At 29.8% G+C, this 18,237-nt stretch overlaps 1 protein-coding gene across 1 annotated transcript in view; it reads right to left on the reverse strand.

The window, feature by feature from the left end:
- The window catches only part of LOC107452422 (short transient receptor potential channel 4-associated protein), a 28,810-nt gene extending 22,930 nt beyond the window's left edge, over positions 1–5,880 (reverse strand). Inside the window, exons 1-6 of the mRNA XM_016068897.4 lie at positions 5,561–5,880; positions 4,251–4,388; positions 3,157–3,276; positions 2,536–2,593; positions 1,453–1,520; positions 4–157 (exon numbers count right to left, since the gene is read on the reverse strand). Of these exons, the coding sequence (XP_015924383.3) occupies positions 4–157; positions 1,453–1,520; positions 2,536–2,593; positions 3,157–3,276; positions 4,251–4,388; positions 5,561–5,668 (646 nt within the window). The 5' untranslated portion in view covers positions 5,669–5,880. The remainder of the gene's footprint in view (positions 1–3; positions 158–1,452; positions 1,521–2,535; positions 2,594–3,156; positions 3,277–4,250; positions 4,389–5,560) is intronic.
- Between the last annotated feature and the right edge of the window lie 12,357 nt (positions 5,881–18,237).

An 18,237-nucleotide genomic window follows, 5' to 3' on the forward strand; every position in this document is an offset into this window, starting at 1 on the left:
TACTGATTGAAGATAAATCAAGAGCAGATTTTCTTGCAAGAATTAAGCACTCAATAACTTTGCAAGCCGGAAAACAAGTTTCTTTAAATTGCAGGTAGGAAAAAATACAGTTTAGTACATTCTTATCTTCTGCACTCTGTTCCGCTAATCCTTCAGTCTTTAAAAAATTAAACAAAAATGTTTTATATGCATATATATCAAACCATCATTGATGAAAAAACAATTTTACTATAAAAGCAAACTATTAAATATTCCTTTTTCCCTTCATGTATTTTTTTTTTTTTAATTCATCCAATTTCAAGAAATATAGAAAATATGATTTTGTGTTTCTTCATTGCTTCTGTAAATGATTTTACTTTATAAACAACTTTGTACAATTAACCCATTTCGGGTATCTAGCTATCAATGATTAACACCATTCAAACCCAACTCAGAAAATAAAGGTACTCCTAGTTCAAGCAATGGGACAAACTTTTTTGAGGAGGATTTTTGATAGAACTAACTCATAATGTTTTGCATTGGAAGAAGAACAATAAAAACTTCCCACAATTTGCCAAACAGCAAGGGAATTCTACCCCATGATTGGTCTATAACTGGTAGTATTTAATGTCAGCACCGTGGCTAGAGTGTGCTGGGGGATAGTATTTCAATCGATTAGTAATTAGAAGGATTTGAACCTGGTTTGTCTCATTGAGAGCTCAGTGCTCTATCCCCTGAGCCATCCCAGCTAACTGCTAATTACTTTAATTTCATCAAAGGAGAACAAGCTGTCGCACATACAATTAACAGATTTACATTAGCTATTCGATATTACATACAGCGAAATTAAACTAACATGAAATAAAATTTGATAATGAACCTGGTTCTTCTCTAATTTTGCCCTTATTTCTTTCTTTGAATAAAATGGGCAACAGAAAATCCTCTTTTTTTTATCAAAGGTAACATTTAATAAATTAATAACAAATATATCAACTTACAAATTTTGATTTATTAAAAATAATTTTAAAGAATCTTTATAGTAAACAAATAACCTAACTATTCATTGTAGGGTAAAATGTTTATAAAAATTACTGAAAAATTTAATTTTCAAAAATTATTACACATGAACATTTTCAATTGACAGGTTAGTTTACATTTAAACACATATTGAACTTCAAATTTGGTTAAGAAGTAGTTGTTTCAATGTTATTAACAAACATAAAATACAGAGCTGTAAACGAAAGTAAAGAGCTTGTCGCACTCATCTACAAATCAACAAACATAGTCATCTGCATCAAAACAGAAATTACATAAAAATTTGTAATACATTTTTTTAATACTGCTTCCCCCTTTAAAAATATATTTTTTGGCAATGTATGTTGCAAAATTTTCTTTTTCTAAAAATAATTAACAATTTTTAAATATAATTATAATTAAAATAAAAAACAAAGATTATGTTTGAATTAATCTTACCGTTGACAAAATGTTATGTAAAACTTCTAGAGCAATACTCTTCAACTGTAAAGATTCCTTTTCTACAACTGAAAATATTTCAAAATAATACTATTAAGTCACAAAAAATCTGTTTTCACCATTATAATAAATTTACAAAACTAAAAATTTTAAAATTTATATTAACTACAAAACATTCAAAATACTAGATAGAAACTAAATAATTGCAGATTAAAAATTTTTTTTTGTTTTTTATAGACCAATAGAATATTTGTATCCACATAATAATTCAATAGAATATTTGTATATCACATAATTTGAATATCCAAGCTATAATTTGCAACTTATATTTTAAAATTTTAGAACATGAACCAAATGTTATATGCCTTAGTCTGTAACAATCGAAAAATAGAAATCCCCAATGACATTATTTAATAATGGTGATAAGCATAACAGGCTCAATAAAAGTAAAAAGAAAAATTTGAACTAATAAATAGTTTAATAAAAGGAAGCTATCAAACTGAAATATATGTTCAACAGAAATTTTATGAAAATCAACATATCATCACTAAAAGTTGCAAAATTGCATACAAAATATCCATGATTTCACGTAATAACAATATATCTAAAAGTATAATAAAATATGAACATTTTGCAGAGAAATATGTTAAATTATTCTTTTGGTTAAACTTTTAAATGGTTTCTTAAATTAAAACTAGAGAGAGAGGGCTTGGGTACTTTTATTACAACTGTATTTTCCTATGCCTTTTTTTTTTCTTCATATTTTTCCAAATTACTTGACAGTTGGAATTAAAAACTTACTCAATAAAAATTTTTAAAAAAACTTTATTTAAAAATACCAATACTTCACAATAAAAATAGACACTTTACACATCTAATCATACGTTTTTCCTTAAGTAATCAGTTAGTTATATAACTTTTTGTTATTTCGTAAATTTATACATTATTGTAGCTCAGTTTGATCATTGTGGTTTCCCTTTTCGCTAAAAGGAAATGCTATAAATATATCACATTTAAAAGTTTATGAGAGTGATAAACTTTCATAAATTGATAATTTTATAAAAGGAATTAAAATATACTTACAAATGCCTTGTGTTTTCATGGGAAACAATGAAAAGGCTAAAATGAACCTCCATAATATCTAGACGGATAAATTAGTTTTAATTATTATGACATTATTATATAATTAATAAAAAAAGTCAGTCAAAGTATCAGGTAAAATTATAATTTGAAGTAAGTAAAGTAAAATAGAGAAATTGAGTGAGCAAGACCAGATGCTAAAACAAATCTCTAATAACAGTTTTTTTGTAGACATGAAAATTATACTCTTTGCTTGAGAATAAGTACCATGATGTAAGACAAATTAATGAATTTATATTTGTGTTACGTGGAAAGGAAAAACACAAAAGCATCCCACAGTTAGCCCAATTCCAAGAGGATTCTAACCATTGTTCTATCTTTCTACCATTTGGGATATTTTACATCCTCACTCTGGTCAATGCATAACAAGAGCAAAATACGATTGACCAACTTGAATTTGGATTGCCATTAATTTAAGGCAAGTGCTTTATCCCCTCAAGTCATATAAATTCTCTTTCATTATACAAGTCTTTACATACACAGTGACGTGAATACGTTTTTAAGTACTAACTTAAAATTTTAAAAAAATTCTTCAAAGGGTAAAAAAAAAAACATATAAAATACCTTGACTGCATGCTCAAGAATGAAATGCTTAAAATATAGGATTTCTTCTTTATTTGTACATGTGTCTTCATTATCTGCCACATCTTTCTTTTCAAGTTCTTGAAGCTCTTGATTTAAATCCTATGAAATAGGAAAATAGGAATTTTATAGGCATACTATGAATCAATATTTATTTTTAAATACTAAAAAAGAAATATACAAATGTTCTATTTAAGTTGAATAGTAAAATAAACCTAACACCTTAACCAAAAGAACAAAAAAGGATGGTTTTATCATGTAATTAAAATCAATGAAATCTTAGCCAAACATTAATCAATTTAATTTAATATATTCATTCAAAATAACCAGCTCTATACTCTAAATGTAATATAAATTAAATGTTACGGTAATGAATAAATGTTTATTTTAATATAATCAAATCAGGTAAGTACAACCTATGGTCCAGCAGAACTTTTTGCAATAGTTCATGATGTAGTGAAAATACAGAGAAAAAAATTATAAAAAAGTTATTGAAAATCTTTTAATATTCATAAAAATTATGGTGAAAATTAATAGTCCAATCATTCATAATTCAAGCAGTACATAAAATGTTTTTATTTACTTTTTTTTAATTATTAGATCAGGTAAAAAGTATTGATGGGCAATTCATTTATCCTAACAACTTTTTTTTATGACAACTTAAGCAACAATTACCTAACTTAGTTAATATATTTTTTATTTCAATGTTCAGATTCATTTGATGTACAGCAATAAAATAATTCAAGATCTTATGCCTAAAATTGTTTGGACTAATTTTCCTTTCACCCTAAATATTTTTATTATCTGTATTGTGCCTAAGTACAGAAGTTAATATTTACTTGAAATATCACACATTCTGCTTAGTTATAGAAAGCAAAAAAATACTTTCCGTTTTCAAGATTACAAAATTACACTATAAGTGTTGGCTCCAAATATATAAATTTTTATGATCCAATATAGAACAAAGGTTGAGTTTTCGACAATCACTTATTTAAAATGAACTAATTATGCTGTAATATACTTAACAAGAACATACTTAAAACTTAACAAGAAACAAATATAAAAAGTAATTTTACCCAAAATACTTGCAATACATCAGCTTTTGTAGAACTCCAACACACTAATGTATCATCAAGCTTTTTAACAATACAACACAATTCACTTAAGTTGCAATTATTATAGTTTTCATAATTTTTGAGGCAAAGTTGAGAAACCTATAAGGATAAAGGAAATAAATTTAAACTAAATATCCAACAAATACCTAAAATATAATCAATGAGAACAAATGGTGAATGAAATGAAATGACATATCTGTTGCTAACTATGCATGCTGGTATACTTTAAGTACATCCTAGTATTATTAATATAGAATATAGCTTGATTTTAAATACTCCTCAGAATTATTTACTTTAAAAATTCTGGTTTAGTATAACAAAAAGGTAATGTGTGCATAAAGAAAAATATGTTAAATTCAAGTGTAATCAAATATAAAATTATCGTTTATATTAAAAATACTAGCTATAGAGAAATGTAACATTTACTTAAGTTTCAAAATGTTATTTAATAAAGTTAACTATAGATTGAATAAAGTTAATTATAGATTGAAACTTGATAAATTTATTAAAATAGAAGAATATGTAAAAATTTGGTTGAAAATTGTAATCAACACTAATAATATATTTCATAAAAATACAATTGAACATGGTTTGGGAGAATAAAATAGGTAGGAATAAACTATACACTTACAAAACAATGACATTGAAGTAAAACAAACCAATTTTGTTATCCTAGTACAATTAGACTGCATTAATGATAAGCTATTTTCACAATCAAAAGTACTTTATTAGAATTTAAAAATATCAAAGTTTAATTCTATGGTTTATATTTTGAATTTTATATTGAAAATATTAAACCATATAAGTCTTTTTTTATATAGAGAAACGAACCTAATAGGTAAAATAAAAATGTCTTTAAACACAAATGTCTTAAAAATTTTAAAACTAAAATGGATATTTTAATTAACATTTAATATACAATCCATTAAAAACTCTTGAGATAAAGGTTAAGTTTTCTACTTAATTTTTTACAAGACTTTGAGCTTTTTACATAATTATATACTCTAGACTTGAATCTCAAGGTTGTGAATGCCGTAAATGAGACAAAAAATAAATTCAAAAGGTTGATTTTAAGGTTAGTAAGCCGAAGAATTTTAATTTTTAAAAAAATGCAATTTTTACAATATCAAGAGCAAGTATTATATTTATAAATTAGTTTTCTTTAATGATGCTTTTGTGACTGAGCTAAATTTTTTGCTAAACAAATTTCTAGGAATTGTATTTAACATAAATTATAAAAATAAATAGTTAAAGTAATTCAGTCAACAAACCTGATATAAAGATCTGCACAATTCACCATAAAGAGCATTATTGCACAGAGTATTTACAATAGTATTTGATGAACGTAGTTTTTTAGAGCGGCGTGAAAAATTCATCATTTCATATTATAAGTATTATAATATATATAGAAGATTGCGTAGATTTCATTTTATAAACATGTTTAAGATCAATTATAGCGATAGCCTATACAACGTAATAACGTAAATATCGAGCATCTATGAACGATATGATAAAAATAAACAAACAAGCTTATACAACCCTTTCATCCCTTCCCCCTTCAAAGCTGTCAAAAGTGAAAGTTAAGGTTGTGGTTGGTTTTTCTTTCCTTTTTTCTCTCTCTTTTTTTTCCCCCTCGTTCGTTTATGTCAGGGATTACAATACCCCCTCTATATCTATGTTAAGAATACCTATCTGGATGCAAAATTTCTAAAAGAACACTCAAAAACTCACCACTTCACCTTTTAAAAAAATTTGCAAAATATTTTGTTAGAAAATCCCTGAGAGGAATCTCTGTTCTGAGAATATTAATTTGGTAAGTAGGTACTTTATTTACGTCGCACTAGAGCTGCACAATGGGCTACTGGCGACGATTTGGGAAACATCCCTGTTGTTGTTGTAGTTAATTTACGTCATACTGGAGCTGTACAATGGGCTATTGGCGACAGTCTGGGAAACACCCCTGAGGATGATCCGAAGACATGCCATCACAATTTTGATCCTCTGCAGAGGGGATGGCACCCCCACTTCGGTAACCTGACGACCTGCTCGCGAAGTCGAGCACTTTAACGGTAGAACAGTTTAACGAGGACCAATACCGCACACCCTCGGTCCCTACGCAGACTGATCCAAGTGGTCACCCACCCGCACACTGACCGTAGCCAGTGATGCTTGACTTCGGGAAACATCCCTGAGGATGATCCAAAAACATGCCATCGCAATTTTGATCCTCTGCAGAAAGGATAGCTCCCCTGCTTTGGTAGATCGACGACTTACGCATGAAATCGAGCACTTTACGGTAGAACAGTTTAATGACGACCGATACCATGCACCCTCGGTCCTTATGCGCATTGATCAAAGTTGTCAAACACCCGCTTACTGACCGCAGCCAGTGATTCTTGACTTCAGTGTTCTACTTCGAACCGTGTTTGCAGTCCACTGTGGGGCGTACTAATTTGGAAAGATAAAGCAGTAAATTTTCAAAGTTTTTTAGCTTCTTGAGGACGCTGATCAGCTTAATTTAATATGATTGCGGATACAGACGAGCATAAATCTGATTGGCAAATTTTTTGAGGATAAATATTTTCTACCAATCCTATTCTCATTAGCATGCGAACCAAACAGCCCCTGGAGATAATTTTTGTCAGCTTTGTGATTAAAAAAAAATGTTGTAAGTTATTGTTAAAAAAAAACTTTTGCAATGGCAGAGCGATATCGCCCGCCATACGCTGTGCGAAGCTTGGAGGTGGCGCGTTCGAATTCCACCGTAACCCTGGATATATTCTTTGTGAAGTCCTTCTCTAAATTGTTCCATTTGTCCTTCTACTTGATAAAGACTTATAAGCCTCACTTGAGCAAACAAGCCGGCAAATGTATGTAATTTCAATAAAACAATAAACATCTTGCCTCTCATTGATTGTGATGTGGAAATTTAGGGAAAGGGGTACCAGCTCAGGCGCTCTTCACTTCGTCTGACCTGGATCAAAATTACATGGCATTCTCACCATAGCCGTTAAAAATAGAGCTAGGTGCTTTTTGGCCATGGTTGTGTGATGATGATGTTAACTATTCGATTTATAAAAGTTGCCCAAATGGAAAACGGTTACGCGTTGTTACGAATACAACAGCGATAGCAGTGCCAGCCACCCTTCAGGGTTATAAATTAAGCTAAGAGGAGTGCCCCGCAAATCGCCTATACCTGAATAACATGTTCTCATGACAGCATTTCAACTGAATGTAAAGTAGCGCGAAAGATGGGTACGACTGGGACAGAGTAACATACAGCAGTACGAATTTTAGTAACAGAATGAGTGCGTACATTGAAATATATGGTCCAATGGTTGCTGTTTGTGTCAAACTCTAATAAACAGGATGGATAATTGTAAACAAACGATATAAAAAAAAATCACAATAAAACGTATATTGGATCAGGGCTCACGAATCTAGTATATTTGTTTATGAAATCTATATATATATTTCTCTTACACGGCACCAAAAAAAAGCCTCATTACAACTCCCCGAATGGCAACGTTAGAAAATCGACCAATGATTGCTGCTATAAATAGCACATGCCAAATCCAGCTCAGGTGGCTCAACATATAGCGCTTTTAAAAACGGAAACAATAACCAGAGTGAGCATTATCAGGTTGTTCAATTCAGATTCATGCCCTAAAAACATGATAATATTTAATTTAAACTCAATTAGGAATTAATTAATTGAAGTGAGAATGCTTTAAAAGGCCGCAGTTGAATTGATATTTTTCTACTGGGAGCTACCTAAACGTATAAAAAACGTCTAAGTGTGTGTATTGAATGCATTGAAATTTTTTATAATTCGCGTTAATTTATGCATTGAATTTTCACGCTTTAAAATGCAGAATATTAGTGAAGCTGCTAGGGCTTTTAAACGTAATGAAAGAAAACGTGTTCGAAGAGCCCGAGGAAGTGTTGAGGAATGTATTTTAACGTAATGTAACGTAGATTGCAGAGATCAAGTGCAATAATAACTGTTCAAGATGTAACAGTAGATGTCGAGGAGTATAATATTGGCTCAATGACGGAACAATGTAGTTATTGTAATGCTTACTTCTCTGGGCCAAAGAAAGAAATTCTTCTGGCAAATATACGAAATGCTGCCACGATGGAAAAATTAATTTGCCTACACTAATGGACATTCCCGAGTTGCTGCAAAAATTATTAAGTGATAATTCGATTGAGGCACGAAATTATCGAATGTTATGTACTTTATCACAAATGTTAATTAATATAGAAATTGATTTCAATAATGCTGATCACCAAAAAATATTTCATTTGGCGATAAAACAAATTTTTGTGTTCTTGAAAATGAAAGACTTTTTGAGGGTTATTATCTCACAAGGAAAAGTTAGGGTTTAAAGTTTATATTTTTAAATGATAAAATTTTTTTCTTAAACTTTCTGAATTTCTAGCATTAACTAATTTATTATACACATTTAGTTGAATTTAGGCGAGTAACTGCAATATTTGATAATTTATTTTGCTAATATGTTCCTCATTTAGCCAATGTTTTGATTTTTTCACCATGTACAATCCAGATAGCTAATATACTTTTTTAAAAGCCAATAAGAACATTGATAGAATTCTTCTACATAAGTACAATACTATGTCTTTGATGATAAAATACTATGTCTTTGTGCTAGAACATTGTGTTCATTGGCGAGCGAGCGCAGCGAGCCATGGTTCACGGCGTGAACCACATAGGATTGCGTGGCAATTCTCGGGGGTTGGCGAGCGTTAGCGTTCAGGGGGCGGAGCCTCCTAGTAATTAAAATTAATCCAAGAGTTACTTCTCATGACATTTGAGCAGCACTTTGTCTGACATTTTGTCACTAAATTTAGTATTTCCTCGTGTTACTCAATTCTAAAAGCATCACTCTTAGCTCGACTTAGCATCACTCTTAGCCCTTTGAATGCTTTGTGAACTGGCTAACCAGTCTACAGAGCACTCCTTTTACTTCCCTATATTTATCCTTAACTTTATCCTATAGCTCATTTATTTCTGATTCTATCACACAGATTATTACTGCCAATGGAAAAAGGGTTGCAGAATACAAATTTTTATTTTCAGGGGTCGCAATGAATTCGTTTTTTATATTATAGCTTAATTCCTTAGTTTATATTGATTCGTTGTAAAAATTAAAAGACTGAGTATAGAAATTTTTGTTTTCAAAGTAATGCATTAATTTTTCGAATTAATTAATTTATCATAACACGTAAAATTAAATATACTTTGTCTTTGTTTTAAAAAATAATAATAAATTGCAGCAGGTTTTCACTCCTGTTGAAAAATTATCTATTTATTTATTTTAAACTGTGTATAAAGTGCCTCCACTCTTAATTTGTAAGTCCCGCAGTGGACTGATCGTTAAGACACGGTTCCCCGCAGATCACCGAAGTCAAGCATCACTGGCTGCGGTCAGTGTGCGAGTGGGTGACCACTTGGATCAATCTGCGTAGGGACCGAGGGTGTGCGGTATTGGTCCTCGTTAAACTGTTCTACCGTAAAATGCTCGACTTCGCGTGCAGGTCGTCGAACTACCGAAGCGGGGGTGCCATCCCCTCTGCGGAGGATCAAAATTGTGATGGCATGTCTTCGAATCATCCTCAGGGATGTTTCCCAGACCGTCGCCAATAGCTCATTGCGCAGCTCTAGTGCGACGTAAATGAACAAATCAATCAATCAATCAAACTTAATTTGTAAATAAATCTTTGAATTACATTTTCTTTTAACATATCTCAGTTTTGAAAATAAAATATTCTGAAGAAAAAAAAATGAAACTGTTTAAAGATTTAAATCTTTTGACACCTTACCTTAACCTTAGATTTTGGAATTTTAATGTTAGTTTAAATTTTACTCGAAATTTATAATACTTACAAAAAAAAGCAGTTAAAAACTTTTTTTCTCCACTAGTTAACTAGTTTGTCCTATCTATTTTTAGCAAAATGAATGTTCAATGACAGACTTTGGCCCACCCAGGCCGTAGTTTTGGCAGTCCAGTCTATATTTTTGTACAGAATCAAGACTGGATTTAAAAGTAATGGGGTCTGGAGGAAATGGGTATCTTTGGGCTCGTTGATCATAATTAGCTAAAATTAATCATACATTGAGTCATAATGCAAACTCTTAAAAATCTGTATCAGTTAAGCGTGTTAGCCTAAGAACGGGTCTATGGGGAAAGGGGTAGCAAGAGCAGCCTGCATCGCACCGAGATGGGTGGTGAAAGTGGCAAAATGGCCAAAAAATTGCCCTATATTTTTGGAATCATATAACAATTGATAAAAGACAAAATGAAAGATCAACGAATTTCCCCCTGTGCTTCCTTTATTTTCAGTACATCCACAGAAAACTTTTATCTCATAGCAACCACAAAAAAATAGTAATTTTGAACCCCTTTTCGCATTCCTGCATCTTCCAGTTTCCTTGAAAGAAGTTGAAGAATATTCTAAGTTAAAAACATTTTCATGATCTTGTACTAGAACAATTAACTAACAACGTTAGAGAACAAAAGCACACAAGAAAAATAATTATACGTAAATAAATAAGAAAAAAAATATGCTAAGAGCAATAGGGTTGAAGGATTTTCGCTGTCTTTTGAACAGGTACGTCAAGGCTTTGGTTCCGTCGTTTCGATCTCCTTGCCATTTCGGGGCCGTTATTTCGTTCCTTCCCTTGTCATTTTTGTTTTTCTTTTAGATATTGAAATTTAAAAAAAAAAAAAAAATTCAAATATGCAAAATATTCCAAAGTAATTGTAATAATTCTTATCTCTATTTTATTAATTTTTGGCTGCCAGCATTTAGCCTCTTTTCAAACATTTTCCTTTTTTTCTTCTTCCCCCATTTGAAAAGGAATTATTTGAAAAGAGACACCAGATTGCATTATAATGGAATAAAAAATAAAAAGAAACATATTTTTTATTGAAACTTAAAAAAGTTTTTTTGCTATTTCATTAAAAAATTGTGGACAATCTTTCGTAAATATTCTTAATAATTTGAATTTCTAATTCCACACTTAATAATATTTAAATACTTAATAACCATTTAAGATTCCTGTTTTTTTTTCACTGGAAATAATAAATAAATAATTTAAGAAACTAAAAAATTGTGTATTCCAACCGAAATGACGGGACCAAAATGCCATGGACTGAGTCCTGGTTGGGCTGTAAGGCAAGTAAGTAAGCAACAGAGAAAAATGAGTACAAGGAAAATTATTATGTTGGACGCAAACACTAAAATTATGTTTCATATTTTTATTTAAAAAACAATAAATGTGCTTTAAACTACACTTTTCTGATTCTTTCTGATTTCTAAATTTAATCTCTCATTAGATGCATCAACATTTTTCCTGTTCTTTTTATAATCGTATAACCTTTGTAATCGAAAAATTAACTACGGAAATTATAAATTACTATTTTTAATTTATCACTTTTTTTTTCTTGTACAAATTTTAAAAAAAAGGAGAATTTCGTAAGTATACCAATTAATGTTATACAGATCTTTGTAAAAATTAGGAATTATGCTGGGAAAAATTACATAATAAGTAATACATAATAAGTAACACAATAATATTAAGTAATAAATATACTTAATAATAAATAATAAGTAATGCATAATAAGTTACTATTACTAATAAGTATCAGATTTATTATGAAATCAAATTTACAAATTAGAATATCGAAACATTCATTCAAATATGTTTCAAAAATCATTAAAAAATATATCTTTCTTTTTCTTTCCAAATAGAAAAATGCAAAATTTACATTTACGTTGTTGAAAAATTATGTTTCTAAATTAATAGATTTTAACTGAAAATCAAACTCCATACTTTATATAAGTAAATTTTACCATTGTTTCAGTGATGTATTTAGGGTTTTAATGAGTTCAGGAAGAACATGGAACGAAAAAGAAAAAAAAAAACATATTCATTCAGATGTCAAAAAAATCAAATATGCGTCTTTCATTAAAATACATGCATATTTATGCAAGCCTATCTAAACATTTTTGATTCAAAAACATCAAAAATAAATTAAATCCAAAAACAAGATTTATTTCCTAAAAAAAAAATTTAATTTGAAAAAAATTATTACAAATTGAAATTGAAGAAAGTATGAAATACCAAATACAAAAAATTTATGAAATAAAAACTTATTTTTTAATATAGTTTAGATTAAATACAGTGAACAACTTAGAAGGAATAATAAAATAATTTCCATTTCTCTTGAGCTTTGAACTAAAATGTATACTTTGTTACTTGATGATATTACAAATTTTACCACGAAAACCTTAGCAATAATGAATAAATTGTGCAACGTATCATTGTCAACAATATAATTTATATCCTTTTCATACCTATTTTGCAATTTTGAATTTAATTCTGAAAAGTATTAGACAACAACATATTCAAAGCTTTTTTATTTTTTACTTAACTAGTAATTTCGTAACATTTAGAGGAAAACCACAAAAAATTCATGAAATTTTTAGCCGCTGCATTATTAAGAAATTTTTATTTTCAGCCATTTGAGATTTTAGATTAGATATTAGATTTTCTTCATCCCGGTGCTTCTTTTTTTTAATTTTTATTCATTTTTATTTATTTATTACACATTTTTGATTATACACACTCATTTTATAGAACAATATGTTTCGAAAAAAGTTGGATATAAAAGCTTCGTTCAATTAGATTTTTATTTTATTTTATAACCGTCGTTAAACAGCCGACCCAATTTTATGGATTTACGACTACTAGTGTTCAACTCCGTAGTCTTATAATTTTGAACCCAATCCAGAAGACAAGGGATCTCCTGTATCGAGTATTGGGAGAAGTTTGCCTTCGCGGAGGACTTTTTGATGGAACTAACCCGCATTTGCGTTATATGGAGAGGAAGACCACGAGAACCTCCCACGGTTAGCCTGACGGCAAGGTGACTCTAACCCGTGATCCGTCTACCACTAAGGATATTTCACATCAGCACTGTGGTCGGTGCAAGCCGGATGCGGAATTCGTAGCGATAGGGATTCGAACCCAGTTCGCCTCATTGTAAGGCGAGCGCTCTATCCCCTTAGCCATTGCGGCTCCGTTCAATTCGATTGAGAAAAATAGCGATTGATAACTTTAAGTAGTGCTAAAAATTTTTTATTTCCAAAATAAATAAATAGAGCAAATTATATTGTTGTAGTTAATTTACGTCGCACTAGAGCTGCACAATGGGCTATTGGCGACGGTCTGGGAAACATCCCTGAGGGTGATCCGATGACATGCCATCACAATTTTGATCCTCTGCAGAAGGGATAGCACCTCGTTCGGAATCCCGACGACCTGTACGCGAATTCGAACACTTTACGGTAGAACAGTTTAACGAGGGCCAATACCGCACACCCTCGGTCCCTACGCAGACTAATCCAAGTGGTCATCCAACCGCAACACTGACCGTAACCAGTGATGCTTGACTTCGGAGATCTGCTGGGAACCGTGACTTAACGATCAGTCCACTGCGGGACAGCAAATTATAAAATTCAGCGTTTAATAATTCTGGAAGTATATTATAAGTAGTAATAAAAATTGCAGGAAAAATAAAGAAAGAAAATTAACAACACCATTTTGTATCTTAAAAAACATTTTTAATCTCCAGTTTTTTTTCTTTTGAACTTTTATTCTGCGTAAACCAGAAAGAAGTGGTAAGAAAATTGTAGAATCACAGGCATAGAAAAAGTGAACTATGTGTCCGTGACATGATTTTTCCTAATTTGTTTGCTTTTATTTATTTACTTATTTCCATTTTTTTTTTTTAATTTATAATTTTTTTTTCTTTTTTGGCCCTCCTTTTTTCTCTCCACATTCGTGGTCCACAGTATGACATAATTTTTAAAAATATAAATCCTTTGCTACTAAAGAAGAAGGTTTGTAAAGTATTGAATTCACCGAAAACAGGTTTCATTCGAGGTCTTTTAGAGGCCCATCATTTGGGGGCTCAAAACTTTTGTATTGGGAAGTAGTGACTCTGAGAGAAAAATTATGGCCCTGTATAAGAAACACTTTCTACTATAATGGAAAAAAAATAGACCAAGGTCGTCTTTGTCCGTGCGTATAAAAAATCAACAAACAAAATCGAATTATAGTTGTTAAGAAGAATCAAAAACATAAAAGTATTTTAAAAATCTAATAATTCTCATAATATTTTCAATCTCTTAAATTTTGGAATATTTAGAGACGATTTAACTGTTTTAATCAAAAGATTATGACTCTACGTTAAAATATAAGAAAATCATTCGTTTACACTTTTTATAAGAAGTATCAAAATAAGCGGCAAAAGAACAACTTATTTTTTTCAGAAAAAATGTCTTTTTATGCCCTGTTGTCAAAAATAAGAAAAGAAAAAAAAACCTTTTAATAGTTGACTTTTGTAATTATACTACTTTAAAACAAATTATAGTTATGTAATGCTCAAAACAACAATGGAATACTGAACCTGAATATCTTCGGTCTTATTTATGTTGAATGCGCAAAATTAAAATCTACTACTCTAACAACTTTTGACGTAGTGATCAGATTTTCATATATTAAAATGCAATCTAAATGGTTATGGAGCTTTTGCCTTCCAATGAGGTGAACCGGGTTCGATCCCGGCGATGGCTGATTGATACGAATTCCGCATCCGGCTTGCACTGACCACAGTGCTGACGTGAAATATCCTCAGTGTTAGAGATCATGGGTTAGAGTCCCCTTGCCGTCAGGCTAACCTTGGGAGGCTCTCGTGGTCTTCCTCTCCATGTAACGCAAATGCGGGTTAGTTCCATCCTGGTCGGCTGTTCAAAGACGGTTATAAAGTAAAAATCTATATGGTTCAAAGGACTAACCTTTAATATGCTAATTAATAATTTAGTGAAAGAAATTTTAAGTTATGAGTTTAGATTTTTAAAAAACGCATTCTTCCCCTGAACAAATGTACATTGTTTTCTCATGAAGGATTTAGATTCTATACATGCATTATTCGATAGATTCAATACATGCATTATTCGAAAAAAATTGTAATATTCGAAAAAAAAATTTAAATAGTAAATTTTGCAAATTTTTACATTATTTTTTTAATTATGTCAATCCAAACTAAAAATTTAAGAGTAGAACTTTGTTTTGAAATTTCGTTATTCAGAAACTTTTAATCAAATTTCTTTTAAATTTTGTCATTTAAAATGATCTAAAAACTCATACACTCCACCATATAATTGAGTGTATAAATATTTTGATTCTCCTAAATACTTCCTAACACATGGCAAAATTTCCAAGAGGCGTTAACTTTAAGGGTTCCAAACTTTTGACCACGGTATCAACTATGGGGCCATATTTCCCAAATTGTAGCCATACCCCCATATTTTGAAATCATAATAAAAGTGTTCATTCAGAGAAAATACATTTCTGTACCCGATTTTTTAACAAAAAATTTAGTCCTCATAAATTAATTAGCAAATTTTAATATTTCAGGTAAGGCTCTCCAATCATTAGGGCGTAAAAATCTGATCATTAGATTAAAAGCTATTAAGGTGCACGGTATTTTAACTTTTGAAATGTCTCAAAATATTTTTAGTTAGACTAACAACAGGACTTCCAGATGAACAATCAATATTAATATTGCTTTTCGAATGAAACTATTGTTTTGTCTGGGAGTTCAGGAAAACATGTTAACGTACAATCTGAATAACTTTTGACCTTATCCTCCATTTTTTTGATGCAAGCATCAAGACGTAGAAATACCAAGTACGAGGATGTATGATAGTGGTTCTCGGAAAAGTATTGCACTTGTTGTTGCATTACTTACTTCCTTTTTATAAAGCTCCAAGTAAGATAGAGCCAGAGACGTTTTTTAGCTTCTTATGAATTTTTGTAATTTGCTAATGCCTAACCAGTTCAAACCATTCTATTTCATTGTTATTTTGTTGAAAATAATATGTTATTATAATTTTCATTGATATTTCACTGTTATTTTAGAACATGAATTTAAATCCCTTATGTCTATTAAAACAGTTTTTCAATGATTTGTTTAGACAAAATGTTCCAAAATTACCACTCTTTATGCATAATTTTAAAATTTTAGCCGAAAATAAATTTATAAAAAGTAGACAGCTTAGGATCCAAGAATTAATATTTAAGCGAGGGAAGAAAATGCTGTGGAAATCTAACAAATATCTGGTAAAGGCGGATCTGAAAACACCAAAACAGACTCCATGTACGCTTCTCAGTTCCCCGGACTAATTAAAAACCTTCGAGGCAATTAAAAACCTTAAAATATTTTGATGCTCCCTAAATGTAATTAAGAATATCATCACAAATAAAAAGAAAATATTTTTCTGAAATAAAATTAAAGTAAGTTTACAAAAATAAACAAATTTATATAACTGCCAAATTTAATGCTTTTTGAAGAGAATATAGTGGAAATCAAAATCTTTCAATTAACTTTTTTAAGAGGTTTTCAACGCTTACCACTTATTTTATGATGTTAGAGCCCAACTAAAACAGTTTGACAATTCTGGTGCTTTATTTATAAAAAAATATCCTGATCCACAAGCTATTTTCTCCCAATTTTAATCCTACTACATAAAACAAAAAATATAGGTGCATCACTTTCTAGAGATGGAGAAAAATTTAAGTTGGTTACCCCCCCCCCTCTCCGACTTTAGAAAGTGATGCGTCTAACGCTTTTTGTTTTAGGAGAGACAAAATAGAATTATCTCATTCTTTTTTTGCTCCTTTCAAAAACTTAGAGTTTAAAGTTTTAATTTACATTATTATTTATAATAATTACAATCAATCCACAACATTCAATACATTTAATATGTACAGTTAAACTGAAGTCTTGAATTAATAATAAATTAATTTCATAACTGAAGCAATATATTTCACTTTGATTTCATTCCTGTTTAAATTAACAACTGAAAGCGAGTTTCGTATAAGTGATAGACAACTTTATAAGGCACAAAATGCTTTTATATTGGGCTGTATTGAACTCTAATTTAATTGTAAATTCACAAATAGTCAGAGAAGCAGCTTAACGAAAAAATATCAGTTTTATTTATTTCTATTTTGTTTGCATGATCTGTTGGCTGGATCAAAATGATTGTTGATTGCTTGTCAGTCTGACCACAGCGCGGTGAGAGTTTAAACGCAAAATATTTTCAAATGATTGTAATAAGGGACAGAGTACAAAGAAATTTAATTGTAATCAATTCGAAAAGTTGTCCTTCCTTACTCTAATAAATAAATCAGTTTAATTTAAAAAATAAATGCTTCCATCCAATTATGCAGATATGGACCAATTTTTAAATAATTAAAGTAAATTAACCATTAATTTATAGTATTTTTAATTGTTTTTATTTTCTTTTAAATGTATAAATAAGGTTATATTATTTTGAGAAGTTTTATATTGTTTTCAATTAGGATTTTAAAGATAGATTATAAGTGTTTTAATATATCAAGTTAATGCATGTATAAAAATTATTTTAATCACAAAAAATTTAATATATTTAACTGAAACTGGTTAATAATTTTCATTTTAACAGTGCACTGCACTATTCAATATTAAAACTATTTTCTTGTCTGTTTCCTATGCTTTTAATTTAAAGAAAACATACGAATTAAGAATGCGGGACTATTAAAGTAATTTAAAAAGTTACTAAAATATATATTTATTAAAATAAAAAATTATTAAAATGTGAAGTTATTAACATAAAAGTTATTAAATAAAAATTAGGAATTGTCAGCTTGCTAAATTAGTTAACTTTCAGCAACCTTTTTTCAACCAAAAGATTTAACTAATTAATTAATTAAGATCAAAGACTTTAACCAAAGAGGCGTTATCTACGTCAAAAATAATGCTTATGTAAATTTTTTTTTTTTTTGTCAAAGTTAATTTTGTCAATTAAA

This window comes from Parasteatoda tepidariorum, chromosome 3, assembly GCF_982258835.1.
Source record: "Parasteatoda tepidariorum strain Cologne lab strain chromosome 3, Ptep-v5.0, whole genome shotgun sequence".
Lineage (NCBI taxonomy): Eukaryota > Metazoa > Arthropoda > Arachnida > Araneae > Theridiidae > Parasteatoda > Parasteatoda tepidariorum.